We start from the raw sequence: 27852 nt of genomic DNA on the forward strand, positions 1-27852 counted from the left end.
GAAGCATGTCCTGTATCAGAGCACTTGTTTTCTTCAAACTGGTTAATGAACATGAATGAATGAAACCAAGGCTCAAGTGAGGACCTAACCTCTGTGTGTGTGTGTGTGTGTGTGTGTGCACGCGCGCTAAAAGAGGAATAATAACCTTCAGGGTATGTTGTGCTATAAATAATACCTTCTAGATATATCCCCTCCTCATATTTCCTTTTTTTAATCACCTCCAGTAATACGTGAATCACACGTGTGTGTGTGTGTGTGTGTGTGTGTGTTTAGACATGATGGTTAAGCCTGAAGTCAGGCTGCTGGTGAGTTAAGGGGGCGTGGTTTAGGATGGTGTGGTCGGAGCATCATATCTGACCTGGAATAACGCTCTCCTGTTTTGAGACAAAATGCGGTGAAAGAAAATGTTTAAATGAAGTTTTTTCTTTTTTAAAAAACATGGTATTGCCATTGGACTACTAGAATTACTGCAGGAGCGATTATTTAATGGTTATTTGATAAATATCAAGATCATCATTCATTTGTTGGCAACATGCGCGTGCTATGGGCGGTGCTGTGAGCAAAAACAAGGTGAGATAAATAATTTATTTAATTAATAGATTAATCCTAAAACAGATCCCAAATGAACCAGAAGTGTGTATAAGTACCCTAATGTAGTGCTATTGTGCTTTGTAATAGTGTATAATATTTTGGCAGTTCAGTTTATTTAAAAAATTATATTATAAATATATATAATTTATTATATACATACTCTATGTATCTATCTACCTACAGCTCTCTCTCTCATTATATATATATATATACACACACACAGTGGGGCAAATAAGTATTTGATACACTGCCGATTTTTCAAGTTTTCCCACTTACAAAGAATAGAGAGATCTGTAATTTTCATCATGGGTACACCTCAACTATGAGAGACAGAATGTACAAAAAAATCCAGAAAATCACATCGTATGATTTTTAAATAATTAATTTCCTTTTTATTGCATGAAAAAAGTATTTGATACAATAGAAAAATAGAACTTAATATTTGGTACAGAAACGTTTGTTTACAATTACAGAGGTCAGACATTTCCTGTCACTGACATGGGGCTGTCACTGGGCAACACAGAGTTTCAGCTCCCTCCATAGATTTTCTATTGGGTTCAGGTCTGGAGACTGGCTAGGCCACTCCAGGACCTTGAAATGCTTCTTACGAAGCCACTCCTTAGTTGCCTTAGCTGTGTGTTTGGGGTCATTGTCATGTTGGAAGACCCAGCCATGACCCATCTTCAATACTCTTACTGAGGGAAGGAGGTTGTTGCCCAAAATCTCGCGATACATGGCCCCATCCATCCTCTTCTCAATACGGTGCAGTCGCCCTGTCCCCTTTGCAGAAAAGCACCCCCAAAGCATGATGTTTCCACCCCCATGCTTCACGGTTGGGATGGTGTTCTTGGGATTGTACTCATCCTTCTTCTTCCTCCAAACACGGCGAGTGGAGTTTATACCAAAAAGTTCTATTTTGGTCTCATCTGACCACATGACCTTCTCCCAAGCCTCCTCTGGATCATCCAGATGGTCTTTGGCAAACTTCAGACGGGCCTGGACATGTGCTGGCTTGAGCAGGGGGACCTTGCGCATGCTGCAGGATTTTAATCCATGACGGTATAGTGTGTTACTAATGGTAACCTTTGAGACTGTGGTCCCAGCTCTCTTCAGGTCATTGACCAGGTCCTCTCATGTAGTTCTAAGCTGATCTCTCACCTTTCTCAGGATCATTGATACTCCACGAGGCGAGATCTTGCATGGAGCCCCAGTCCGAGGGAGATTGACAGTCATCTTCGATGTCTTCCATTTTCTAATCATTGCACCAACAGTTGTTGCCTTCTCACCAAGCTGTTTGCCTATTGTCCTGTAGCCCATCCCAGCCTTGTGCAGGTCTACAATTTTGTCCCTGGTGTCCTTAGACAGCTCTTTGGTCTTGCCCATAGTGGAGAGGTTGGAGTCTGATTGACTGAGTGTGTGGGCAGGTGTCTTTTATACAGGTAACTAGTTCAAACAGGTGCAATTAACACAGGTAATGAGTGGAGGATAGGAGGGCTTCTTAAAGACAAACTATCAGGTCTGTGAGAGCCAGAATTCTTGCTGGTTGATAGGTGATCAAATACTTTTTTCATGCAATGAAATGAAATTAATTATTTAAAAATCATACGATGCGATTTTCTGAATTTTTTTTGTACATTCTGTCTCTCATAGTTGAGGTGTACCCATGATGAAAATTACAGATCTCTCTATTCTTTGTAAGTGGGAAAACTTGAAAAATCAGCAGTGTATCAAATACTTATTTGCCCCATATATATATATATATATATATATATATATATATATATATATATATATATATATATATATATATATATATATATATATATATATACACATACACACATATATATATATGCATACATATACACACACATACCTTAAAGAGAAAAGCAGGATTAATGTGCCTGTCAGTTTACTTGTTCATTTCCTTCTGGGCCTGTGGTGTATTGAAATGAGTCTAGAGTCTATAATGAAGTGGATTGTAAGTGCTTCTTATTTCATGGACGGTCTGAGAATAATTAACGAGATGCTTCTCTATTCACTGGTGCATGTGATTACACCTACACTTACCAGTAACTTTATTAGGAAGACCTGTACACCTGCTCATGAATACAGTTATCCAGTCACGTGCATGAAATAAAGCAGACACAGGTTCAGATCATATTCACCTCAAACATCAGAATGAGGAAAAATCTCAGTGATCTGAGGGAGTTTGAGTGAGAAATGGTTGAAGGTGTCAGACAGACTGGTTTCAGAAATCTCCTGTGGATCACACACACACACACACACACACACACACCTGTGTGAAGTGAGAAGCAGTTCTTCGGACAGAAATTGGACACACTGACATGAACTCAGATGCTAACTGCACAACTATGATAAGCAGAAAAGCATCTCGTCACGTCCCAGAAGTAAAGAGTCTAGGAGTAACAGAGAGAAGTGTAAGTAAAATTGTTTGGGGTAAGTGAGTACCAGTCCCCTGCCCCTCACGACAGACACATTAAATTCCTAATTCCAGTATTTATTAACAAAAATCACAAATAGTAAAGTAAAATAGGAAGCAAAAATGGACTTCAGGAGGGGGAAAGGCCAACACAACAAACACAAAGAGCCTCTGAGGAGTTAGGGAGTAAAACTGTCTAAACTGACAAAATAAAATAAACTGAACAACAGAAATGTACACTAACTCCCTAGCTAAGCAAAAACAGGAGAAAAGGGTTCACAGAAATAAAATGGCACCCACCTCCCTACAGCTTCCAACAAACAGAAGACAATAATCATCAACTCAGCATCAACTCTACTAATCACTTAAGTTCAGTAGTTTACAATAAGCCACAACTGTGAGTTTACACAGTATTAATCTCTGTAATAAACACCACAGCACTCTAAAAGACCAGCTCCAGTGTGGCAGGCATGTTAACAACTTTTAAGCTTGCAGCCTCTGCAGAGGAACGAGCGTCAGGTACGAGCAATCGCCTCCCTCTCCTCCGTACCTCCCTCTCCTCCGCACCTCCTTCTCCTCCGCACCTCCACACCTCCCCCTCCTCCACATCTCCCCCTCCTCCACACCTCCCTCTCCTCCGCACCTCCCTCTCCTCCGCACCTCCACACCTCCCCCTCCTCCACACCTCCCTCTCCTCCACATCTCCCCCTCCTCCACACCTCCCTCTCCTCCGCACCTCCCTCTCCTCCGCACCTACACACCTAGTCGAGCAGCAGGTAACACACAGAAAAACACAAAGAGAGAGAGTGAGACAAAAAGCACACAGCAGCACACAGTGTCCATCAATAACATAATAATAACATAAACAACCACAGAACGTAACAATCTCAGGTTGCGCAGCATGTCGAACCTTGAGGTGGACGGACTACGACAGCAAAACAGCACATCTGATTCCACTCCTGTCCTGTCCACTCCTGTGTGACTCTGAGACTACAATGCACCTAAACTGGATGGGGGAGAACGTTGCTTAATCTTTTTCTGATCTGTCTGGGTTTTCTTTTCTGATCTTGCTCATCAACTCGGTGCTTCCGCCCATGCTTTTTAATCTGAATATGTTTATTTTATATTAATAAATGTTTTCACTCTTTATGCATAGACACCCTTTTCATCAGTGGAGAAGAGCTGTTTGTCCAGTAAGCAAAGGTTCCTGTCTCTCCATGATGTACTTGTCCAAAACAGTCCCTTCAGGCAGCAGAGTGACCGGTGCACAACATCTGAAATGTGTACATGTGCAAAAAGCCAAGAAACAAACCTCTTACCTACATCCACGTCCATCTTCCTCCCAGAATTCCCACACCGTGAGGCCAGACCTGCACATTTACAGGTACTCTATTACTCTGTCTTAATGAAAAGAATTTCAGGAATTCACCGACTCTTCATTGTGGAAATAATGACAGTAAATTACCTCCTGCCATGATGTCTGTCAGATCCCAGGCAAATTCTCACTGACACAAAACTTTTGTAGTCATGGTTACAACTATAGTTCTATTCTGTTCTATTCTGTTCTATTCTACTCTATTCTATTCTTTTATCTTCTGTTCAATTGTGTTCTATTCTATTCTATTCTATTTTTTTCTACTCTATTCTATTTTATTTTGTTCAATTATATTCTCTTTTGTTCTATTCTATTCTTTTATGTTCTATTCTATTGTACTCTATTCTGTTCTATTCTGTTCAATTCTTCTGTTCTTATCTGTTCTGTTCAATTATATTCCGTTCTACTCTACTCTATTCTACTCTATTCTGTTCTGTTCAATTCTATTCTATTCTATTGTACTCTATTCTATTTTACTCTATTCTATTCTGTTCAATTATTCTGTTCTTATCTGTTCTGTTCAATTATTTTCGGTTCTACTCTATTCTGTTCTGTTCAATTCTATTGTACTCTATTCTATTTTATTCTATTTTATTCTATTCTGTTCTGTTCAATTCTTCTGTTCTTATCTGTTCTGTTCAATTATTTTCGGTTCTACTCTACTCTATTCTACTCTATTCTGTTCTGTTCAATTCTATTCTATTGTACTCTATTCTATTGTACTCTATTCTATTCTGTTCTGTTCTGTTCTGTTCTACTCTATTCTGTTCTTTTATGTTCAATTCTGTTCTACTGTACTCTTTATCTATTCTGTTCTGTTCAATTCTATTCTATTCTATTCTATTTAAATTTATGGTTTATAGAGCTTCTCCCAGTGGACATTGTCACAAAGCAGCTTTACAGAAATATAAAAATCCATGATAAAAAGTTTTAAAATTTAAGTGTAGTTTTATCCCCAATGAGCAAACCAGAGATGATGGTGGCAAGAAAACCTCCCTGAGACGAAGTGAGGAAGAAACCTTTAGAAGAACCAAACTCTTCATCTTCATCTGGGTGAAACTGGAGCGCATGATTATGAATAATGTCCTTTCTAAAGCTCTACACTATAAGGTCATGTGTAACTGTGTAACCAGGAGCTTTCGAGCAACTCGGGAATATATTCTATTCAGTTCATCCTGGTTGCCAGAGGATGAGGAATACCATGAAAGTCACAAGAAACAGGTGTCACCTGAAGTGATGATGAAAGTACCTGGAGGAAACCCTGAAGCATGGGAGAAAATGCAACACCACTCACACAGGAAGGAGGCAAAAATCAAACCCCCGACCCCAGAGCCATATAATGGTTTGCCTCAAATTGTCCGTGTTGTGGGAGTGTATGTGTGTGTGTGTTTGTCCTGTGATGTCTCACCTTGTGTGTCCATCCTTGTGCCCAGAGCCCTCTTGGATTGACTCCAGGCTTTCTGTTATCGTGTGAAGAATAAGCAGTACAGAAAGTGGATGGATGGATGGATTGATGTATGGATGGATTGATGGGTGGGTGGGTGTTTGGATGAATGGATAGATGGATGGTTGGGTAGGTGGATGGATGGATTTGTGGATAGGTGTTTGGATGAATGGGTGGGTTTGATGTTTGGATGGATGAATGGATGGATGGGAGGGTGGTTGGTTGTTTGGATGGATGGATGGATGGATGGGAGGGTGGTTGGTTGTTTGGATGGATTGATGGATGGATGGGTGGGTTGATGGGTGGGTGGATTTTGGTGGGTAGTGTTTGGATGGATGGATGGATGGATGGATGGATTGATGGGTGGGAGGATGGTTGGTTGTTTGGATGGATTGTTGGATGGATGGGTGGGTGGGTGTTTGGATGGATGGATGGTTGGATGGATGGACGATGGAAGAATAAAACACATATAAGTCTGCATACCTACAGAACTTTCAAACATTGTAAACAGTTAAGGATAAAAACACAATAAAGCCCAGTTACTTATTTCCATTGTGTCAAATGTCAGCTTGTAATAGTCACACAGGCAAGAACAGTGCATTAAAAAAACAACAATTAATTAATTAATCAATCAATTAATACAACAATATTAAATGTTACTTATGTTTCTTCAGTGTATATCTCTACGTTATTGTTTAATTTTATTCCATACAATTACATTACCTATTAATCAACTTAAGAATTAAAAATTTTAATAAAATTAATACAATCTACTCTTTTTTCTACAGAAAGAAGTTTGAGTTGTTGAGACAGATGTTTAACACCCTTTCCAGGTGTTTAACCCTGATCATCTTGTTTAAAGGTGTCTAAAGTTTCATCTTCACAGCTGGGGGGCATCCTATAGGGCATGTGCTGCTTGGCCACACATCTGTCTGAACTGTTAGGAAAACTGTTGTGGTTTTGCTTCAGGCCCGGATCCTCGGGTGGTTTTGTAAGCAGTTGCTAGGGTTGTCAGAATTCCTGAGGGTGGAAAGCTGCTAGCTGAGGTGTGTGGAACCTCAGTGGAGGTTATCCATGCTGCACACTGGGAAAAAAAAACACTTTCAACACGTTTACAGCGTCTCATCTGACACGGCTTCACTGGCTTCCTGTTCATTATAGAATACATGATTTAGCTCTTTTATCTGATTTTTAAAGATAAAGATGAACTCAAATTTTCTTTTGCTTCTAAGATCTGGGTTTATATATGTTTATGATAATTCAGCAGAGGATTACTTTCAGTTCTGTTTTATTTAACACAACATAACAGAACCGGTGCTTTTAGTGGATTCACTATGAGGGCATACACAATGTAAACACTAACAATACTGGGTTTGAAATTTTGAAAAACAGCTTAGTTTTATATTTATTATTTATCATTTAATAATCTTATAATTTTATGACTTGATCATAGATTTGATCTTAACTATTTAATTATTTTATGGATATATATATATATATATATATATATATATATATATATATATATATATATATATATATATATATATATATATTCTTGTTTTATTCTGTTTTTTTATATTAACAATAACTCATTATTATTATTATTATTATTATTATTATTATTATTATTGATTTTTTAATTTAATTTCAGTGCTTCAGAAGTGCTGTATACTATAAATAAAGTTAATATAATGATATATAAAGTTATTATAATGATAATAAATATTATTATTATAATATTATTATTATTATTATTATTATTATTATTATTATTATTATTATTTATTTATTTTGCCAAACAGCTGTTTAAGGTGATGGATGGTAAGAAAAAGAGGAGAGCTCTGTTCTCTGCTCTCTGTGTTTTTTTATTCAAGCCTGTGGTGAGCGATTGAAGAGCCTCCAGCTGAACAGATCCATACTGGTGGATCGAAGCAAAAACGGTACAAAGACCACCAAATGAGATTCCCATGTCTCCCAGATCAAAGGCACCAGCAGAACATAGGACATTTATATGGAGAAGCCATCAGAGACACCAGATATATCATTATCATAGTGGGATTAAAAAAATCTGACAAAATCGAAACCTGAGCACAATGATACCACTGTGCATTCTGCATACAAACAAACAGCAGAGTTGTTGTTCTTTGGGCTTCTCCCTGTTCAGGGTCGACACAGCAGGTCATTTGGTCCGCATGTTTTGACCTGGCACAGGTTATACGCTGGATGTCCTTCCTGACGCAAACCTCCCATTGTATCCAGGATTGGGACCGGCACTGAGAGTTAACTCTTCAGTGGCTGGGTTAGCTCCGTGCCCAGGAATCGAATCCACTTACTATCAGTAACCACTTAATGCTGTTTAGAGACACTGGAGCCAGTCCCAAGGAGCACTATGCATGTGGTGGGAACCCACTCTGGATGGGATCTCAGGGCACAAATCATACGCACCTTAACACACTCATTCACACCAAATTTATAGTAGCCAGTCCAACTATTGGGGTGTTTTTTGGAAGTGGAGGAAAAAAAAACTGGGTGGAGACCCAAGCAGGAAGACACATGCGCAGACAGATACTAACCCAAGCTTGGGATTAAACTGTGGACCCTGGAGCCACCATGTCACCCCTGTAGAACCTTCAGAACCTTTATGTAGTGTCACGTAAACTGAAAGTTCATTCCACAGATTTTATTCCAAGTCACTTTTATCTTTCTATTCAGGTCACTGGGGTAATAGCCAAAGGATCATTTGGCCCTGTTCTGAAAGTGAAGGACTGGGTAAAAGGGAAGACCTACGCTATAAAGGTGACATCTTTTTCGGTGGCATGACGCACAACAGTGTCTCCTGTCCTGAAATGTGTGAGGTTTTTACTTGCAGTTTGTTTTGTTGATGGTTAGGTTTTACCCAAATCTGAGGTTCTGAAACATGGAGTTCTGGAACAGGCAAAAGAGGAGGTTATAATCCAGGTGGGGATTACACACACACACACACACCCACACACACACACACACACACACACACACACACACCCACACACACACACACACACAGATGCGATGCCTCAGATTATAATCAGGCTCTTGATTCATTTCACCCCCAAAATATTTAACGCATCATAAAACACCATGATCCATGATTTACTTGCTCAGTGTTTGTCAGCTTCTTCATCTGCTCCACTTTGTTACCTGTTCCATCACAGCGGCAGCTCCAACATGCTTTTGTCCTCGGTCTGGAGGACTGTTGGCAGAGTCAGAACAACCTCTTCATCAGTGAGTCACTCCATCCACATCCTGCCCTTTCCTCACCTCTTCTCTCTGCTCTGCTATTTCTACTCATGTGCCAGTCTGAGTGAACAGCAGGTCTCCTGGTGCGTTGAGTTTCTGTGGGAGTCTGTTGTCCATCATTGTTGAACACTTATTATTTCCTGCATCTCGCGCACATTTTTATTATTTTCTTCACCTCCCACAGCTTAGTCTTTAGTTAAAAATTTTACTCACTGATTACTTACTGTACAATGATGCTATCTTAAATATTAAAGAAAAGAAAAACATGGAAGTTCATTTTCTAGCTGAGAAAATCTCTGTCCATCTTGCTTTTTTTTACTCTTTCGTTAGTGTGTGATTACTGCAGGACGGGAGATCTGTACACCTACTGGACGCTCACTGGCCATTTTAAGGAGAGGGAGGTTCAGGTGATTGCTGCTGAACTCGGCAGTGCTTTAGGTCTCTGCCACACACACACACACACACACACACAGTTAAATCCCTACCTCGGGTTACTGTCTGTGTGGAATTGCCTGCATGTTCTCATTCTCCTAGTGTTTGCGTGGGTTTCCTCCAGGTTTTCAGATTTCCTTCTACTGTTTTAAAAACATGCAGGTAGGTGGATTGACTACACTAAATTGCCCCTAGATGAATAAGTATGAATAGGTTTGTGTATGTGTGTGTGTGTGTGTGTGTGTGTATGTGTGTGTGTTTGTGCCCGTGTTGTGCTGTGATAGACTGGTGTCCAGTGTGTATACCAGCCTCACACCCAGTGTTCCCAGAAAAAGCCCCGATCACGAACTGACTGAAGATTTATGAATATTTTTTATAAATATTATTACATGTTGCTAGAAAAGATCTCATAACTGTAATAGTTATTAGTTAATAGTATTAATAACCAACTTGCTTAAGACATGGTTTATGATCATTTATATCTTAGCAAAAGTCCTTTGGACATGTCCATGAGGTGAAGCTGGATCTGATCTCAACTCCTCCTATATCCATAACACAAGTACTAACCCACATAACGCTGTACAACACAAACAACACATTAAGCACACTTATCAAGCTTGAAACACAGAGTTTTCTCCACTTCCTGGACTACTGCTCAGGTGAGAAAAGATGGATCAGGTGTCTGACTCCATACCATGGCAGGCACATACTCAGCTAATGCATCTAGATTTCCTGTATATATGGGTAAATTAGGCTTAAGGAATAAACACACACACACCCACACACACACATCATTCTCTTTAACCCAATCATAGCAGAGACCCTGAGTTCATTGTGACATTAAGGATATTTATTGTGATGATGTCATTATTTTCAGCACTGTGATATATTATATCACTCATTGTGATATCTATTTTGCTATTTTGCATCATTAGGGTATCATTGTGATGTTATTAGAAGCCTTTATTTGTCACATATACATTAAAGCACAGTAAAAAAAAGATTCTTGGCATATCCCAGAGCACAGGGTCAGCCATGATGCAGAACCCTGAAGCAGAGAGGGTTTAAGGGCCTTGCTCAGGGGCCCAACATTGGCATCCTGGAGGTGCTTGGGCTTAAACCCCTGACTTTCTGAGCAACAACCCAGACCCTTAACTGTTTGAGTTACACTGAGATATTCATGTCAGCATTATGACAGCTCTGCAGTATGACTTGTGACATCACAGTTTCAATAACAAGACATCACTCTGTCACTGTATCCATCATCGTTTTTTTTTACATCATCGTGGCCTCATTATGATGTCACTGTGGCATCTCAAACACACACACACACACGCACACACACACACACACACACACACACAATGTGAACATTTCACGATTCCATTTAATCATATTCAGTGCTTATGACTGTTCATGGCTGCATTTTCTATTAAATATATTACTAGAAAAAAGGGATGGAAAGGTTCATTTTTCTGTGATTTTTCTTAGGGTTTCTGCATGACTTTGGGATAATGCACAGGGATTTGAAGGTATGTTCTCAGTTTTCAGCCTGGTGTAGTAGGTCTAGTAACTGTCTAACTTGTAATAGTGGAATGCTTTGTTTATCTTCTAGATGGAGAACATCCTTTTAACTGATCAAGGTAAAGCTGTTTCTGTCACAAACTATAATACAGGTAGGAAATATATTAGCGCCACAGAGCAGCAGTGTCCCTGATAAAGTTATCCACAATAAAAATACACTGTATTGACAAAAGCTTTGGGACACCCCTCAAAAATCATTGAATTCAGGTGTTCTAATGGCTTCTATGGCCGCAGGTGTATAAAATCAAGAACCTAGGCATGCAGACTGCTTCTACACACATTTGTGCGCTTCTGTGATAAGTTGACACCTGTGCATTCATGAAATTTCCTCACTACTAAATATTCCATGGTCAACTGTTTTTGGTATTATAACAAAGTGGAAGCAACTGGGAACAACAGAGTCCTGACCTCAACCTGATAGAACACCTTTGGGATGAATTAGAGTGGAGACTGTGAGCCAGACCTTCTCGACCAACATCAGTGCCTGACCTCACAAATACACTTCTAGAGGAATGGTCAAAAAAGGGCAGGACAACTCCATATTAAACCCTACAGATTAAGGATAGGATGTCATTAAAGTTCATGTGCATGTAAAGGCAGATGTCCCAAAACTTTTGGCAGTATAGTGTATTTATGTATAAGCTATAAATACGTTCAGGGGCATTTCATATTCCACCATCTACAACATTTATGCATTTAAACTTTGGCAGTGACGACAGATTGTATTCCCATAGTGTATTATTTTATCAGCCACTAATGTCCTTAAAGCTGTTCTTAGATCTGATTAGCCATCATTTTCTCCACATATAAACCTACAGAAGTAGAAGTCTGTAGATGTGCACTGGTATAGTATGTGCTAATGAGAGATGATCCTGACTGCAGAACTAAATGTCTGTGGCGTGTCGCTGCATCTGATTCCACTCCACCCTAATTATAGCCCAATCATAATGAGTAACATCATTAATATTAACATCATCAGTGCTGTAAGAACATTGTGACATCACTATCACATCGTTTAACCCAAGTTTGATCACTCTGATGTCACTATGTCCCTCCCTCTTACATGACTGTGACATCGTTATTCTCTGTAGTTCCTGTGATAAAGCTGTAGTACAGCTGTAAATGTATTTTAGCTAAGAAAGTGCAATTGAGATCACATTAAATTCCTGAAAAGCTTTTGCAAAAATAGCAGTAGACGTTCTGCTTGGCACTTTGACTAATGTTAATTTGGTTTGAAAAAAGGTTTGTTCCATTTTCAGATTTCTGTGCTTCGCTCTCAGCATATTCCCATTGTATAATTCTAATGTCTATATAAAACTCATGCAGTGCTGTACATGGACCCTCTCCTTTCTGCTTCTCAAATTAAGAGGCAACAGTTTTGTCCGATGTTCTTGTAATAAACACTAACATGTACACAGATCAGGCATGACATTACGACCACCTGCCTAATATTGTGTTGGTCCCCATTTTGCTGCCAAAACAGCCCTGACCCGTCGGGTCCACTAGAGTCCACTAGATCCCTGAAGGTGTGCTGTTGAATCTGGCACCAAGATGTTAGCAGCAGATCCTCCATGTGCCCCAGAACTTAAAGGATACTTACAGGACTTAAAGGATACTTTTGATAGATACTGACCACTGCAGACCGGGAACACCCCACAAGAGCTGCAGTTTTGGAGATGCTTTGATCCAGTGGTCTAGCCATCACAATTTGGCCCTTCGTCAAACTCGCTCAAATCCTTACACTTGTCCATTTTTCCTGCTTCTAACATCAACTTTGAGGACAAAATGTTGACTTGCTGCCTAATATATCCCACCCACTAACAGGTGCCATGATGAGCTCATCAGTCTGATTCACTTCCCCGGTCACTGCTCACAGTGTTATACCTGATCGGTGTATATTACAGAGCTGACCCTTAAACTGTTTGTGCTGTCCGGTTCAGGTCACGTCTGCCTGGCAGATTTCGGACTTTCTCGCCGTCTTGAGCGCGGAGCAAAAGCATTTACAATCTGTGGGACTATACAATACATGGGTAATATTTTGCACACAAGACTGACTAGTTCTATCTTCACAGGCAGACTGTCTTAGTTTCTTATTCATAGAAAATACATTCATTATATTTTATATTACTCCTGAACAGCTCCTGAGGTTCTGACTGGAGGTCCTTACAGCCATGCAGCAGACTGGTGGTCTCTGGGCATCCTGTTATACACACTGGCTGCTGGGGAGGTAACATATATCCTGAAACAAATAGGACTGAACGATAAAGGGGTTGCTATTTTGTACACACACACAAGCACACACACACACACACAAGCACACACACACACACAATCACACACATGGGCATGCACACTCGTATACACCCACACTTAAACACATGCGCGCGCACACACACACACACAAACACACACACACACACACAAACTATTAGTTTAATCTATTTTGCATTAGTTTTTACAGTGTGTAATAAAGCTGCTTATGTCTCAGTGGTCCAACAAAACCTTGTGGAGTGGGGAGTGGCCCAAATTCTTTTTTTTTTTTTAAAAAAGATGTGTTAAAATGCTTATTGATATTCACATCCTAGAAGTAAACAACCCTCACTCTCACCTTTGCATTAAGTTTCCACTTCCTCCAGAGTCAGACCACAGCAGCATGCTGAGTAAAGTCACTGAGCATCCTTATGAAATGCCTGAGAGCTTCAGTCCTGCGCTGGCCCTGTTGCTCACAGAGGTACGCAGTGTCTACAGTTTCGCTCTTTCCCATTGAACTGAAGTCAGACTCAGCTGTTCTTACACCTTCTCTCTGGATGCAGCTCCTGTGCAAGACTCCCATGCGTCGCCTGCGCTGTCTGGAACGCTACAGGACTCAGAGGTTTTTTAATGGCGTCTCCTTTGACTCTCAGGTCCTGATGAAGTTTCCCATTCAACCAATTCTTGAGCTGAAGGATCACCCTAACCGGCTAGAGAAATCGACAAGGGGATTAACATTCGACCAGCTTCAGAACTTTGAATGTGATCTGTTTGACCCTCCTTCCTCAGCTACAGATGTTTCACCTGCTGTCCCTCACCAACACTGAAGAGACCTCAGGTTCTAGAGCTGCATATTGTGCAGCCTTTTTTTTTAGATGAGAACCAAAAAAATATCGACCATATATATGGACTTATATCAGTAAAGTAAAAAAACCGTACACTGTCTTTGGTTATATTTCTAAATGTTTGCTTTTTACTTCTTTCAGTAATCTTTTGTCTTAGCTACAGTTATTCTGCTGCAGTGTCTTTACAGGGAAACGGTAGGCTTATTCACATGTGTGATTTCACTAGAAATGATTTCAATATAAATTATTGTATCTGTGAATGATACTATCTAACTTTTAGACCTTGGTATGACCTATTTGTGAGAGCAAAGACAAACCCAAATGGGAGCAACCTTAATAGGGCAGAAAATTGAAGACCAGATAAAGCATCATTATTAATGTTTTTAATTAGGTATCAGGGAAAAAAACCCAAAGCCCCTGTGGAGTAGGCTAAATATAACATTATCTCTTTGTGCTTCTCCCTGGGGGCCCCTCCCAGACCCCATCTACTGAAAGACGAGTGTCAGCTCCTGCATGTGCAGAGGAACATTGGACAATCCTCCTAAATCTGCACCAATCAAGATCATAATCTCTGTGAAGTTTGCATTTCCTTGCACTTAACTCAGCTCTCAGGGAGATGCTCCTTGTCGCTGTCACCACTAGCTTGCTCTTCAGGGATCTACATCTAGATTTCTGTAAAGCTGCTTTGTGCCAATATCTATTGTCTTAATAAAACTGACCATATAATCTACCTAATAAAACTAATCCATTGAATCTAATACACACAGGCTGATCCCTAAAGTTGGACTGCTCAAGCCTGAATATTTCGCTAAATGAGAAATAAATTTGGGCCAGCTCACAGCAGACTTTAACACAGAGGAAATTTTTTATCAGCTTAGTTCTCTAAAAGTTGTCCTTGAAAACTGGATCATGGAGTTGTTGAAAGAAAAAAAATCACATGGACATGTCAGTGTTGCTTTGGGACTTAAATGCCATGAGAGTTTTGAATTCACATGAAGTGCATTTAATCTAGTTAGACCAGCGGCATCTGATCTTAAGGGTAAAGGGCTGTTTTTTGGGGTTTTTTTGTTACAGTCCAGTACGAGCCACACTGCTTTCTCTCTGTTTAATCAGCTGAACTTTCAATTCAGACTTTAATCTACACTTAGTCGTGGCTCCTTTTTGTCTAAAATCTGCAGCCATACCAGGTCGGTGTGGACGGTTTCTGCTGCCGCTGTCGGTTCTCTTAAAGATCTAATTGTTTATCATTTTAATTATTTACTTGTTTACATTTCTTTGTGATCGATCAAGCACTTTCTTATTGTTGCCACTTTAGCTATGCGACTGTCGTTAAAATAACAGAACCCCAGAGCAGAATTAAAGCAGGTTAGAGGTGGAGGTGCTCCCCTTCATGGCCTTTACAACAACACTTAATGAGGTCATGTCGTTACGCTCCGCCCTCCGGGTTCCAGCCTCCTCTGGGACGCCACCATAAAGAACTGGGACGATGTTGCTGTCACAAAAAGAGCTTCTCATTTCATTTCTCATCACATCTGAGGAACAAGCCAGAGCATCTGCATCTCTTCTCCGACTCGGTGAGTTTCTTTGTGAAGTTTGCCTTCGTTGTTGTTGAATATAACTTACTCCTTTTAAGGTTTAATACTCTGGACTATTTACACCTGTGAGATTCCGGAGAACTTCTCCTTCGTTCAGCCTTCCGTAATACAGTCAGTCTCCTGTTCTCAGGTTGTGATCCCTCTATAAAGATGACCCACCAGTTTCCTACGCTCACCACGGAGCAGAAGAAGGAGCTGCATGAGATCGCTCTGCGCATCGTGGCTCCTGGGAAAGGCATCCTAGCAGCCGATGAATCAGTCGGTGAGTGCGACTCCTTAAACCATTCAGTCTGTGATTATATATTTCTGTCTGCTAACTTGAATTGATAACAAGGTAGTGTGATGCTGTTTAAAGTAAAACGGAGTTATTATCACCACCTAAAGATCTCCAGAAGTGTTTTATTCTACTTATACCACAGCAATTGGCCAATGATTTTATAGTTGGTATTAATTAAAAAGTAACGTGGCATCTTTTTACCAGTTTTAGTTAATGTTATGAAATATCCCAAAAATAAGCTTAATTCCTGTAATAACAGTCGTTTCCTCAGCGGCCTCTAGTTTTTAAGTTAAAAATCTTGCATCACGCTACTGACGCAAAAGGAAAACGCAGACCCCTCGGTCCTGAAGACTGAAAACTTACAGACAATGAAGATTCCAAAAAATGATCAAACAAACTTACAGAAACGTTCACCATCTCAAATAACATTTATTATTTTATCGGTAGTCTTGCATTATATGGTAGGTCCACCATACAAATCCGTGTTAATGCTCACACTCCAGAAACAATGCCCTGTGATGGACTGCTGTACCATGAAGAGTGTATTCCTGCCTCATGCCTAGAATTCCAGGAAGATGCTCTGGCTCCACTGTGATCCTGACCCGGATAGATCAGCTACTGAAAATAAGTCACCCAGTCAGATTTAAGAATTCAACAGTCCTCTGCTATAAGCCAGAATAGTAATCTTAGAGTGCTTTATAAGTTTATAAGTGTTTAACCAACAGGCAGCATGGGAAAGCGTCTGAATCAGATAGGAGTGGAGAACACAGAGGAGAACCGTCGCCAGTACCGCCAGGTCCTCTTCAGCGCAGACGACCGCATTGACGGCTGCATCGGAGGAGTCATCTTTTTCCACGAAACCCTCTACCAGACTTCTGATGATGGGGTTCCTTTTGTTAAAATGATCAAAGACAAAGGGATCACTATTGGCATCAAGGTAAGTACCATGCTTTTAGAGGTCAGAACTTTTTGTTTGGAATGAGGTGTGGATCAGTGACACAAAGGAGACTCAATTTTCAAGGTGCTAGAGAAATGAAGCTTAAATTTGTTATTTATTTATGTATTTTTTTAAAGGTTGATAAAGGTGTGGTTCCCCTGCCAGGAACTAATGGAGAAACTACAACACAAGGTGAACCAAACACTTTTGTACATCATCATCTAACTGACTGCTTACTGTTCAGTAGATTTGTCTTGATTCAGCTGAAGCTCTAAATTTGTGCTTGTGTCAGGGTTGGATGGTTTATCAGAGAGATGTGCTCAGTACAAGAAAGATGGAGCAGATTTCGCCAAGTGGCGCTGTGTGATGAAGATCAGTGACACGGCCCCATCTCAGCTGTGCGTCAAAGAAAATGCAAATGTCCTTGCACGCTATGCTAGTATCTGCCAGCAGGTATAGTAACTCATTCAATATTTTTAACACAGTTAGTTTTACAAAAAATGAAGATATGTGGTTAAATGCTGTTGTTTTTTTCTCTCCTTACAGCATGGGATTGTACCCATAGTGGAACCTGAGCTCTTACCTGATGGAGATCATGACCTGAAGCGCTGCCAGTTTGTCACAGAGAGGGTTAGTGTCAGTCGCTGTTAATGCTGATATGAAATTGAAGAGAGTTACGGCGAATGCCTTAAAAGTTCAGTGTTTGTGCTCCAGGTTTTAGCAGCAGTGTACAAGGCCATGTTTGATCATCATGTGTATCTGGAGGGCACGCTGCTCAAGCCCAACATGGTGACCCCTGGACATGGATGCCCCACCAAATACAGTGCTGAGGAGGTTGCCATGGCGACGGTCACTGCTCTACGCCGCACCGTACCTCCTGCAGTCACCGGTTACATTGATTACATCACTAACATCACAGTCATGATTACACCCTTGTTCCCTTAAAATGACACTGCCCTGTCACGCTATCTGTACTTTATACTTTATTTATAATGTGTTTAAAGTCCTCTACTGCATTTTTGCACCTTATATTTTTTAAATTCATGTTGCCATTATATGAGTGTAGATAATACTCAAATTGTTCTTCTTCCAGGAATAACATTTCTATCTGGAGGCCAGAGTGAAGAGGAGGCCTCAGTCCACTTAAATGCCATCAATAACTGCCCACTGGTAAAGCCCTGGGCACTGACCTTTTCTTTTGGTCGGGCTCTGCAGGCCTCAGCACTGAAGACCTGGCGTGGTCAGAAAGAAAACCAGAGTGCTGCCACTGAGGAGTTCATTAAACGTGCTGAGGCATGTCTTGTTGTGTTTTTTTCCTTTCTGTCTTCTCATAAACTGTATATAAAACGGATGATTCCACAACTTTCTACAATTAGTAAATAGAGTCTGATGAGCTGTATACATTTTACAAATCGGGTTCAAGTAAAAATACCACTTTTACCTCACTTACAAGTCAATACTGAAATACGGAAAAATTAACTTTCAGTAATTGTAAAGCATTAAATATTTTATTCTGTTTAAAGAACGTAACATAGATAACAGAGTAACAGAGCAACAAGGACAAAAGTCCAATCTGACAAGCTAATGACAAATTTATTAACTTGCTAGTGTTGGTTTTAGTGAGCTGCATATAACATTGCGACTTAAATGCTGATTGGTGCCTGCTGTGAAATAACTAGCCATAATATTGTTCTACAGAACAGAATTGAAATACAGGATTGACCAAATATATTGCTAACTTTCCAACTAGTCCTGACATCTTCTTTGTGGTTGTTTTTTTTTTTTTTAGATCAACAGTCTGGCGTCCCAGGGCAAGTACTGTGGTGGAGGAGACAGCAGTGGAGCTACTGGTCTTTCCCATTACCTGTCTAGCTACGCATACTGAAATGCTACCTTTACCAACTCTCCTCAAATACAGCCGATTCCACTGCCACTGTTGTAGAAATGACTGTACTTACTCTATAACACACACACACACTCACAACTTCAATAGTGTTTCTTGGGTTCAGTACATAGCTGTTTGAACTAGATCAGTATTAGACCCATTACAACTCAAACACTGTTTAGAAAACCTTACAAATGATTATAAATACCATTTAGATAAATGTGATCTAGTGATCTCACTCAACCGACACAATCTGGGTTTGTCTTTACTACGCAGTGCTTGATGAAAATATGATTTAAGTGTTTCTGTGTGGTGGATAGAAATAAGTTTATTTACGCTTAGTACCTGTGAACTGTGTGCTTTTGGTGACTGATGTGGTATTCTGTATGTGTATGTATGAAAATAATGCATATGACTTAATAAATTCAGGATATATTGCACGTGTCTGGCTCGGCTAACTCTGTGTCAGTGTTACAGTATGTGTATTCTGTGAATTACAGCATTATTTTCCTAATCAGGCCATAAAGACACTAGATACACACAATAACTGAGATTCTTCACAATGAATAGCCTCGGCTATTACCCCAGAATAAATAAATAAAATATTATCTTAAAATTGCCCTGTTTTACCCTTCTGTAACACTGAAAGGAAACTCTGGTCATAAAGGAATAAAGGTAAATCATAATAGTATATTAATAGTAAGGAATAACAAAAAAAAAAACCTTTGTACTGGCATTTAGTGAAAATACTCAGAAAGTGATGTGTGTGTTTGTGTTTGGGAACTACCTCGTCTCGCGGATGTAGCCGGAATCGACGGCTGGTGCTCCCCGAGTTTCCGGGATTCATCCGCGCCGCTAAGCGCGGTTAATGGAGAGGAAGTGAACGCGCGAGAGCAGAGCACAGTGCAGGTGGAGCGCCACGCGCTTATTGTCTTATCTGCACGAGAAAGTTGAACACGCCGGTTTTTTGACCTCTGGTATGTAGCGTTAATGCAGTGTTGTGTGTTATTTGTGTGTTGTATGTGTATGCTGCGTCGCATAATATTCACGTTTGGTTGATTGCAGCGTGTGTTTTCATTTACAGCACGCTTCTTTTTGGCCATGTCTGGAGTGATCCGAGGCCCTGCTGGTAGCAACGACTGCCGGATTTATGTGGGGAATCTCCCTCCTGATATCCGCACTAAAGATGTCGAGGACGTTTTTTACAAATACGGAGCGATCCGAGATATCGATCTGAAAAACCGACGAGGTGGACCTCCGTTTGCCTTTGTCGAGTTTGAAGACCCCAGGTGAGTGAGCTTAGCTTAGCCTAGCCTAGCATGGTCTCGCTAGCTATTATTTGTCCCTCAGTTAATTGCATTACTTAGTCCTGCTGGAACTTACCAAGCTATCTTTATAGTTTTTTTTATTTATAGTTTCAACGGTGCATTATACATCTTTGGCTAACATTTTATGTGCAGTTTGTTATTGTGTAGTAGCATGCAGGCCGTTGGCGGCTAATGATGGCGTCACGCAGGTTTTAGCTAGAGCTGCTAGGAGGTAATCCTGTTTATTGTGGTTTACTGCTTCTAGTTCTTAAGCGTTAAAGATGCATTCTGGAGCATTTAGGGAAAACTTCGAGGTTGTTGGGAAAAGTTAATACTCAGAATGAAGTTAATGCTCCCAAGTTAGCTAAGTTACTGTTGGTGTGTTAGCTAATGTTCTAATGCTGCTAGCTGAGTGAGGGTAATAACAGTGGAGAGAATCTGTAGCCCTCTTCATTTACACAGACACTGCTGCCTGTTCTTTTCAAGATTTCTCTTTGACTCGTATACACACCAGTCAGCCATAACATTAAAACTACCTGCCTAATATTGTTTAGGTCTCTTTCTTGCTCCCAAAACAGCTCTGATCCTTTGAGGCATAAACTCCACAAGACCTCTGAAGAGACCCTAGTAGCAGATCTTTTAAGTACACCATGGTTCCTACTTGTTTGTCCTGTACATCCCACAGGTGACTGGGCCAGATCTCAATCTGGTCAAGCAACACCTTGAGTTCTTTGTCATGTTTCTCAAACTATTCCCTGGTCAGTTGTTGCATTGGCCAGGGCACATTATCCACTGAGTGCATATAGAGGCCAATTAGGGAATACTTTTTCCCTATAGAGTGGTGTACTTGGTCTGTAACAATGTTTAAGTAGGTACTATGTGTCCAGGTAACATCCACATGAATGCCGGGACTCAAGATTTACCAGCAGAACATTGCCCAGAGCATCCAACTACTTCTGCCTTCTTCCCATATTGCATCCTGGTGCCGCCTCTTCCATCAGACCAGACCACCATTTTCCAGTTATCCATTTCCGATGCTCACATGCCCATTGTCTGAACTTTTGGCAGTGGTCATGAGTCTGTATTGGGTGCTGTGACCGGTCTGCAGCTAAACTGCAAGCTGTGTTCACCAATACCTTTATATCATAACCAGCATTAACTTTTTCAGCTGTTGGTGCTGCAGTAGCTCTTCTGTAAGGTCAGACCTATCCTTCACTTCTCACACAGGTCTGTGAGGCTTGTTACCTGAACACTGGTTAACTGGTTGTCCTTCCTTTGGCCACTTTTAGTAGGTGTTAACGATTGCATATCGGGATCATCCCACAACACCTGTTGTTTTGGGGATGCTTTGTCCCAGACGTCTATCTATCACAATGTGGCCCAAGGTCACCTAGATTGTTGTGCTTATACATGTTATTTTCCTGCTTCCAACATATCAACTTCAGGAACTGACTCACTTGCTACCTAAATATATCAGCTTAGGAGGTGCCATTGTACAAAGAGTATCGTTATTCACATTCAGTGGTTTTAGTATTGCTGCTGATTGTGTGTCTGTATAATATATATTGCATGTAAAATACAGAGCAACCTGAAAGTCACGAAATTAATGTTGTTTTTCCCCCCCTCAGGGATGCTGAGGATGCAGTTTATGCTCGGGATGGTTATGACTACGATGGCTATCGGCTTCGAGTGGAGTTTCCCAGAAGTGGACGCGGTATGGGGAGGGGAGGCTTTGGTGGTGCTCCCAGAGGCCGATATGGACCTCCATCCAGGCGATCTGAATACAGAGTCATTGTTTCAGGTCAGTCTTTAGCATGATTTTGTTTTTTTTTTAGCGCTAGACTGTTCACAAAATCGTTTGTGTAGCCTTAATACTGAACACCAGGGCATGCATAGTTAAGTCAAGCCTCATCATCTCTCAGACCTGATTCTTGGTTGATTAAGCTGCTGTAAGTGAGAGAGGAAAATGGCTTCCAGTCTCCATATGACCCCAGTATTCATTTGGGGGTGTCTGTTGGAATTATGTATTCCATGTCCCTTTCCTGTATCTCATTAACTCTGATTGGATAGAGGACAGTAGGCTGATAGGTTACACCTGTTCAATCTGATGCACCTGGTGAGATAAGCATATGTGTGTTTCCTGTAGGTTTACCACCAAGTGGTAGTTGGCAAGATCTGAAGGATCACATGCGTGAAGCAGGTGATGTATGTTATGCTGACGTTTTCCGAGATGGAACCGGTGTGGTGGAGTTTGTGCGCAAAGAAGACATGACCTACGCCGTTCGAAAACTGGATAACACTAAATTCCGGTCACATGAGGTAGGTTTAAGCTTTTATTTCAGGCTTTTGGATATTCATGCCGTGTCATGGGTTTTTTTTCCCTATAAGGTAAGCAAATCCGGGATGGATCCTCATTTCAGTTTATTTAGCTTGGGGGTCGTAGTAATGCCTGGTTCAGGATAGTAATGCATTACAGTTGAAGCTATTTGGCTGGGGATTTATTCACGTTAAAGTGCAATAACTGGTGAACCAATAATCCTAAATGAAATTAGAGGATTATCCAGAGCAAACACATTTATTCATCTTCTGGAACTGCTATTATCACGATTAGTGTTGCTGTTGTTTAAGTAGTTTGTTTATATTACCTTATTGTTTATTAAGATTCTTGGACGCCTTCATGAGCAGGTACAAACATGTGTCCACTATGAGAATAGGACTAGTTAGTCCAAAATTTCTGTTCCATTAGGCAGACTTTCTTATAATTCCTGTAGAAGCATGCTGGAGTGAGGGTTAAACTCCTGTGCAAACCAGCACTAACCCAACACCCACAACTGTTTAACGTCTCTTATAATACAGTATGCATTCAGGGCACGTTAAATAATTGATTAGAACTTCACAGTTGGTCACATGAGGTCTGGTTGTTTTGTTGCTCAGAGCAATTTTTTCTTTTTTGTCCATCAGGGGGAAACTGCTTATATCCGTGTGAAAGTGGATGGTCCTCGCAGTCCCAGCTACGGAAGATCAAGGTCCCGGAGTCGCAGTCGCAGCAGGAGTCGCAGCCGCAGCAACGAGCGCAGCCGCAGCTACTCGCCACGCCGTGGCCGAAGCTCCCCTCAGTACTCCCCCCGGCACAGCCGCTCTCGCTCTCGCTCCTAAGCCTTCCACTCGCTGCTGCGGTGGTGCTTTGGGTTTGCGTTTCCCTTCCCCTGTTTTTTTGGTGAAGCTGTTGAGTTTTTACAAACCCCCTCCCCTTTTCCTTTTTTTAATATTAGTTTTACCCCCACCCCCCGTCTTCATGACACTTTTTTTTTTGATCGCCCCGCTCCCATCTCCCACCCCCAATGTCTTAACAATCAACAACCATCTAATTTTTAACACCGCTTTTTTAAAGGACTCTGTCGACACTCTTCACATTCTCACCGTTCTTTTGTCCTCTTTTTGAATACAAGATGGAACTCTCATTGACCAAACAAAGAGTTGTTCAATGCCTCTGAATATTTTTGTAAATGCCATCTACTGTTTTTCATGAGTGGGCTCACATGTTTTACCCTTTTGTCTTCCTGTAGTCGCTTGACCAGAAACCATGAACTGATACTTTGTAATAAAGAATTACTGAATCATTTGAGTTACAGGTTGAAATGTATAAACGGTCAGCTGTCTATATTCTGATTTGTTTCTTATTTACCAGCACATCAGGGGGATATCATGCTTCCTCTGGTGAGGACAGAATTACATATTTGAGCTTAATGCAGTCAGTTTTTGGTCTAAAGCAAATGTTTCGTTCTGTTCTTCAACTTCAAATATGATCTGCCGTGCCGCTCGGGCAAGGTAGACCTTCACTGTAAGACCAGGGTGGGTTTGGTGTGTGTAGTAAGCATGAGTATCTCAATAAACTATAATTGTCATCATTATGTGCATATTAGAAAGGCTTGTGAGTGGAAGTGTTTCTAACTCTCACCTCTTGGTTTTGCTGGTGTTTAAAGGTTTGGGATGGAGGAGAGTCTTGGTGGATGCCGGCTCATTGGAATCAGTTCAGAATGAAGATAGGATAGGGAGAGCTGGATACATGGATCAGGATCAATTCCACCAGGAGATATATATGACATTTTCCTTTATTTTATTTTTTTTTCCCTATAAATTTTGTTCGGACCCGTTTTCCACATTGCTGCTGCTGGTCTTTTCCACTCTCACACACTGAGGAGGAGATGCTGCAGTCTTGTGGGATGGAGTCAACAGGAGCAAGCTGGTAAATTAAGGGAAATTTGTTTTAGGGGTGATCCTCCTGCAATTTTAGATTGACCGCTGTCCTTTGACGGGCGGCAGTAGATGCTTTTTTACATAGTTAGCATTTCATTTGGTCATTTTTTTAGTGAACAATTGCATCAATAAATAACAATAAAATAAAACATTGATGCATAATGAGTGACTCCTTTTATTTATTGACCATCTTGACACACACACATCATTTATTATAAAATAACCCCAGAACTGGATGTTCTGGCTGTAGGTTTGATTCCACTCCGGGTGATCATATGAGATTAAAAGGCTGTGTGGGAGAGCCTGTCGTGTTTCCGTGTCCGCTCCGGTCCAAAAATGCATTGTGGGTTGAAATAAGATGCAGGCAGAGCGGCGCGAGAGGAAAACGCGCGCGCACAACACGGCGGAGGCGGAGAGCGTCAGCCAATGAGGGAGCGGCGCGGTGGAGAGCAGAGGAACCGAGCAGAGGAACCGAGCAGCGCTCCAGCGGGCAGGACTCTGTGTTGGAGTTCTTGTAGATACAAAGCTCATCCTTACAGGACGCGGAAAAAATAATCCATACGTCCAAACTCGGGCTGCTGTTGAAAAATTTATTCTAATAATTAATCTTTATTATTTGTCTTTACAGCACAGCATCGACTGAAGGTGAGTCGCACGACTTAACACGTCAGGGTCCGGCTTTTTAGTGAACGATTTAAAACGAAGCAGGTTAAATGTCCGTGTTTTTTGATCGCACTGTCGGTGAGAAGGAGTCCTGGACAAGCAGCGTGTAATTTCACATGCGCGTGCGGAGGAGTAGGCCATCACCATCCAGGAGGTGCTTTAGATTAGGTTCCAGTCTGATTTTCTGAAAGGTTGGTCAGCGTTCCTTCGGTCAATCGTCTCCAAAAGTCACAGTGAAGCTATATGTGCGATTTACGATGCAATCGATCTGAAGAGTTAAAGTATCCATGTGCTGCACCTCAAATGGCTCCTTTATCCTCACACACACATGCAGAGGGTGTGGAGTAATGCCTTCTACACCCTGGGAAGTGCACTGACCATCCGGTTCAGAGTCTTTCAGAGGAATTCCGTGAAGTCTCTTTGTATTTTTAATTGGCTATTAATTAATTTGAACGTGGATCGTTATTGCTCAGCAGCAGCCGGTGTTCCTCTGAGGCCGGTAGGACTTTATTTTGGCTGTGTGCGCGCGCGCGCGCTGTAAAAGAAGTGAACCATCCATTAAGCATTTAGCCTACTTTAGTCTCACTTCGACTTATCAGGTGTCCCAGAATCACCCTAACAAAACATCCTTGGAGTGTATTGAGAGTTTCTGGCAGTGAGAGAACAGCCTAAGAGGACACCAATGAAAGGCCTCTCTGTTTAAGCATAAAGCAAACAGTAGGTAGAAGGGTTCTTCTTTTTTTTTCTTTTTTTTTGCTGGCTCTCTTAAAGCTAACTAGATTTACATTTATTAAGTTATCCGAAGTGAGCCGGAATCCAATCCAACAGTACTGTTACAGGAGCCTACAGATGACAAAGTAGTTATGAGAACTGTACTAGGAACAGGCTGAGCCACACCTAAACTAATGCAGGAACAGAGAGCAAAGGATAAACCCATTGGTTGGAGTAGCACTTAACCTTTGGTCATGTAATAACCAATGAGACTGTGAGCAAAGCTGAATGTTGGTGTCTTTGTGTGTAGGTGTGGGTGTATGCATGCATATGCGTATGATCTTTGCTTTTTTCCCCCCTCCTTCTCAAGCATCATGACTGACAGGAAAGCTGTGATCAAGAATGCTGACATGTCTGAGGACATGCAGCAAGATGCGGTGGACTGTGCAACACAGGCCATGGAGAAGTACAACATTGAGAAGGACATTGCAGCGTATATCAAAAAGGTAACTGTTCGAACTGAATTTCTCAGTCCTGCTCTTCAGAATAGTGGAAACCCAAGTGCAGATTTACAATACATCAACAACTTGAATTGTGTGAAATGTTACACAATGTGTTAACATTTTAAATAGCAATCATACTTGCTTATATGACTCCTTTATTGCATTTCTAGTGAGATCAGGTTGCCTGCACAGAGAAGTCCTAATTCGGGCAAATACACATGCTCTTCATTGTACTCTCGCACTCTTTAAAAACCCCAAAACAAAACACATTATGACCAGATCTGGTGTTTCAATGGCAGTTAAACACTTGAGTAGCTAAAGAAGAACATCCCTATTAGAAAGATGGTCACTGAAGCGTTGTTTTTTCACCCCATTGCAGGAATTTGACAAGAAGTACAACCCAACATGGCACTGCATTGTGGGAAGAAACTTCGGCAGCTACGTCACCCATGAGACGAAGCACTTCATCTACTTCTACTTGGGTCAGGTGGCCATCCTCCTGTTCAAATCCGGCTGAAGTCTTACAGCGAAGGAGAAGAACGTTCTTTTCCAACATGGACCAAGATGCACTAGTGGCCAATGTCCTGTCTAACCACATGCTACAAATATTAAAACAAGGCCATACCATGACTATGCTGACTGTGCGTAACTGCATGGGTCGTATATCATACTAATTGTGCATATGTTGCGGTTAAGTTGCTTTTCAGTAGGTGTCCCATGTTCATCGGGAGAGTTTTTTTGTTTCTTATCCAGATGAGGTTGTTCAAGCATAGGAGCTGTGAAGCCAGGAGTTAAATTCCACTAAATAAAGCAATGGCAGATTAAACACGAGTGTATTTGTATGATTTTTTTTTTTTCTTCTTCTGAGAGATGTTTTGTTTAAGTGATCAGTGCTGCCATGTAGTTTTAACGAGCACAGTGTGTGTCTGTATCCTGGTGGAGATGGAGAATAATGGAAATGTGTATGTTGGTTAACCTAAACATGGGTGATTTGTTCGTTGGTTTATTTCATGTTACTGGTATGGAGACGTGCTTGTATGCTAGGAAGCAGATGTGTTCCAGACGCACAAATTCTACTCTGTGAGTCTGCATTTCCTTTTGTTTAAAGTGCAATACAATGGTACAAATGTGTTATGTTTATTGGGGAATAATCTATGATGTATTAAACAAACTGCTTTTCCAGCGTTATTTGTGTTTAATTTCTTTTAATAATCTTTTGGTTGCCTGAACATAAAGGGACCCCAGCTCCTTCAGCCTGCTATTAAGTTTGGAATTATTTAGATGTTTAACATTTAGCATGTTTTATTTATTTTTATTTTTCTCCTGCCTATAAGGTGTAGGTTTTTGTTACTAGTCAGTATTTAGTATGTCTGTATATTGCACAGCAGTTCAAGGCTCCCTCTGCTGGTAGGCCTGGGAAACACCTGCACTCCATTTCACTGTACCCTCTCAGGTACCTGCTCATGACAAAATG

The 27852-nt window shown here is 40.9% G+C and overlaps 4 protein-coding genes across 4 annotated transcripts; all 4 read left to right on the forward strand.

Moving 5' to 3' along the window:
• Positions 1–366: 366 nt before the first annotated feature.
• Positions 367–15432, forward strand: rskra (ribosomal protein S6 kinase related a). The gene is made up of 12 exons (XM_058413636.1): positions 367–570; positions 4191–4418; positions 8569–8652; positions 8746–8814; positions 9048–9117; positions 9463–9570; positions 11056–11096; positions 11180–11207; positions 13089–13178; positions 13287–13375; positions 13769–13879; positions 13962–15432. Exons 1-12 carry the CDS (start codon positions 544–546, stop codon positions 14223–14225), a joined length of 1209 nt encoding a protein of 402 aa, XP_058269619.1. The 5' UTR covers positions 367–543; the 3' UTR covers positions 14226–15432.
• A 189-nt stretch (positions 15433–15621) lies between these two features.
• On the forward strand, positions 15622–19375 carry aldoca (aldolase C, fructose-bisphosphate, a). Its single transcript, XM_058413632.1, has 9 exons — positions 15622–15817; positions 15969–16100; positions 16841–17052; positions 17190–17244; positions 17345–17505; positions 17599–17682; positions 17767–17941; positions 18146–18345; positions 18842–19375. The coding sequence occupies exons 1-9, from the start codon at positions 15730–15732 to the stop codon at positions 18935–18937; spliced, it is 1203 nt and encodes a 400-aa protein (XP_058269615.1). The 5' UTR covers positions 15622–15729; the 3' UTR covers positions 18938–19375.
• A 382-nt stretch (positions 19376–19757) lies between these two features.
• Positions 19758–23903, forward strand: srsf1a (serine and arginine rich splicing factor 1a). The gene is made up of 5 exons (XM_058413634.1): positions 19758–19914; positions 20022–20226; positions 21873–22045; positions 22391–22563; positions 23206–23903. The coding sequence occupies exons 2-5, from the start codon at positions 20039–20041 to the stop codon at positions 23398–23400; spliced, it is 729 nt and encodes a 242-aa protein (XP_058269617.1). The 5' UTR covers positions 19758–19914; positions 20022–20038; the 3' UTR covers positions 23401–23903.
• Positions 23904–24939: 1036 nt separating this feature from the next.
• Positions 24940–27566, forward strand: dynll2a (dynein, light chain, LC8-type 2a). Its single transcript, XM_058413635.1, has 3 exons — positions 24940–25146; positions 26246–26381; positions 26758–27566. The coding sequence occupies exons 2-3, from the start codon at positions 26250–26252 to the stop codon at positions 26893–26895; spliced, it is 270 nt and encodes an 89-aa protein (XP_058269618.1). The 5' UTR covers positions 24940–25146; positions 26246–26249; the 3' UTR covers positions 26896–27566.
• Positions 27567–27852: the final 286 nt, after the last annotated feature.

The sequence above is a fragment of the Hemibagrus wyckioides genome, linkage group LG17 (genome assembly GCF_019097595.1).
Source record: "Hemibagrus wyckioides isolate EC202008001 linkage group LG17, SWU_Hwy_1.0, whole genome shotgun sequence".
Lineage (NCBI taxonomy): Eukaryota > Metazoa > Chordata > Actinopteri > Siluriformes > Bagridae > Hemibagrus > Hemibagrus wyckioides.

What these genes read in the sequence shown, in the direction of transcription:
- aldoca (XM_058413632.1), top strand. Translation starts at nt 15,730, where the DNA reads ATGTTGCTGTCACAAAAAGAGCTTCTCATTTCATTTCTCATCACATCT. An exon ending in CGTACCTCCTGCAGTCACCG is followed by an intron (nt 17,942 to 18,145) that starts GTTACATTGATT and finishes TTCTTCTTCCAG; the next exon opens with GAATAACATTTCTATCTGGA. An exon ending in AGTTCATTAAACGTGCTGAG is followed by an intron (nt 18,346 to 18,841) that starts GCATGTCTTGTT and finishes TTTTTTTTTTAG; the next exon opens with ATCAACAGTCTGGCGTCCCA.
- srsf1a (XM_058413634.1), top strand. Translation starts at nt 20,039, where the DNA reads ATGTCTGGAGTGATCCGAGGCCCTGCTGGTAGCAACGACTGCCGGATT. An exon ending in GTCGAGTTTGAAGACCCCAG is followed by an intron (nt 20,227 to 21,872) that starts GTGAGTGAGCTT and finishes TCCCCCCCTCAG; the next exon opens with GGATGCTGAGGATGCAGTTT. An exon ending in ATACAGAGTCATTGTTTCAG is followed by an intron (nt 22,046 to 22,390) that starts GTCAGTCTTTAG and finishes TGTTTCCTGTAG; the next exon opens with GTTTACCACCAAGTGGTAGT.
- rskra (XM_058413636.1), top strand. Translation starts at nt 544, where the DNA reads ATGGGCGGTGCTGTGAGCAAAAACAAG. An exon ending in TGGGACTATACAATACATGG is followed by an intron (nt 13,179 to 13,286) that starts GTAATATTTTGC and finishes ACTCCTGAACAG; the next exon opens with CTCCTGAGGTTCTGACTGGA. An exon ending in ACACACTGGCTGCTGGGGAG is followed by an intron (nt 13,376 to 13,768) that starts GTAACATATATC and finishes CTTTGCATTAAG; the next exon opens with TTTCCACTTCCTCCAGAGTC.
- dynll2a (XM_058413635.1), top strand. Translation starts at nt 26,250, where the DNA reads ATGACTGACAGGAAAGCTGTGATCAAGAATGCTGACATGTCTGAGGAC. An exon ending in TTGCAGCGTATATCAAAAAG is followed by an intron (nt 26,382 to 26,757) that starts GTAACTGTTCGA and finishes ACCCCATTGCAG; the next exon opens with GAATTTGACAAGAAGTACAA.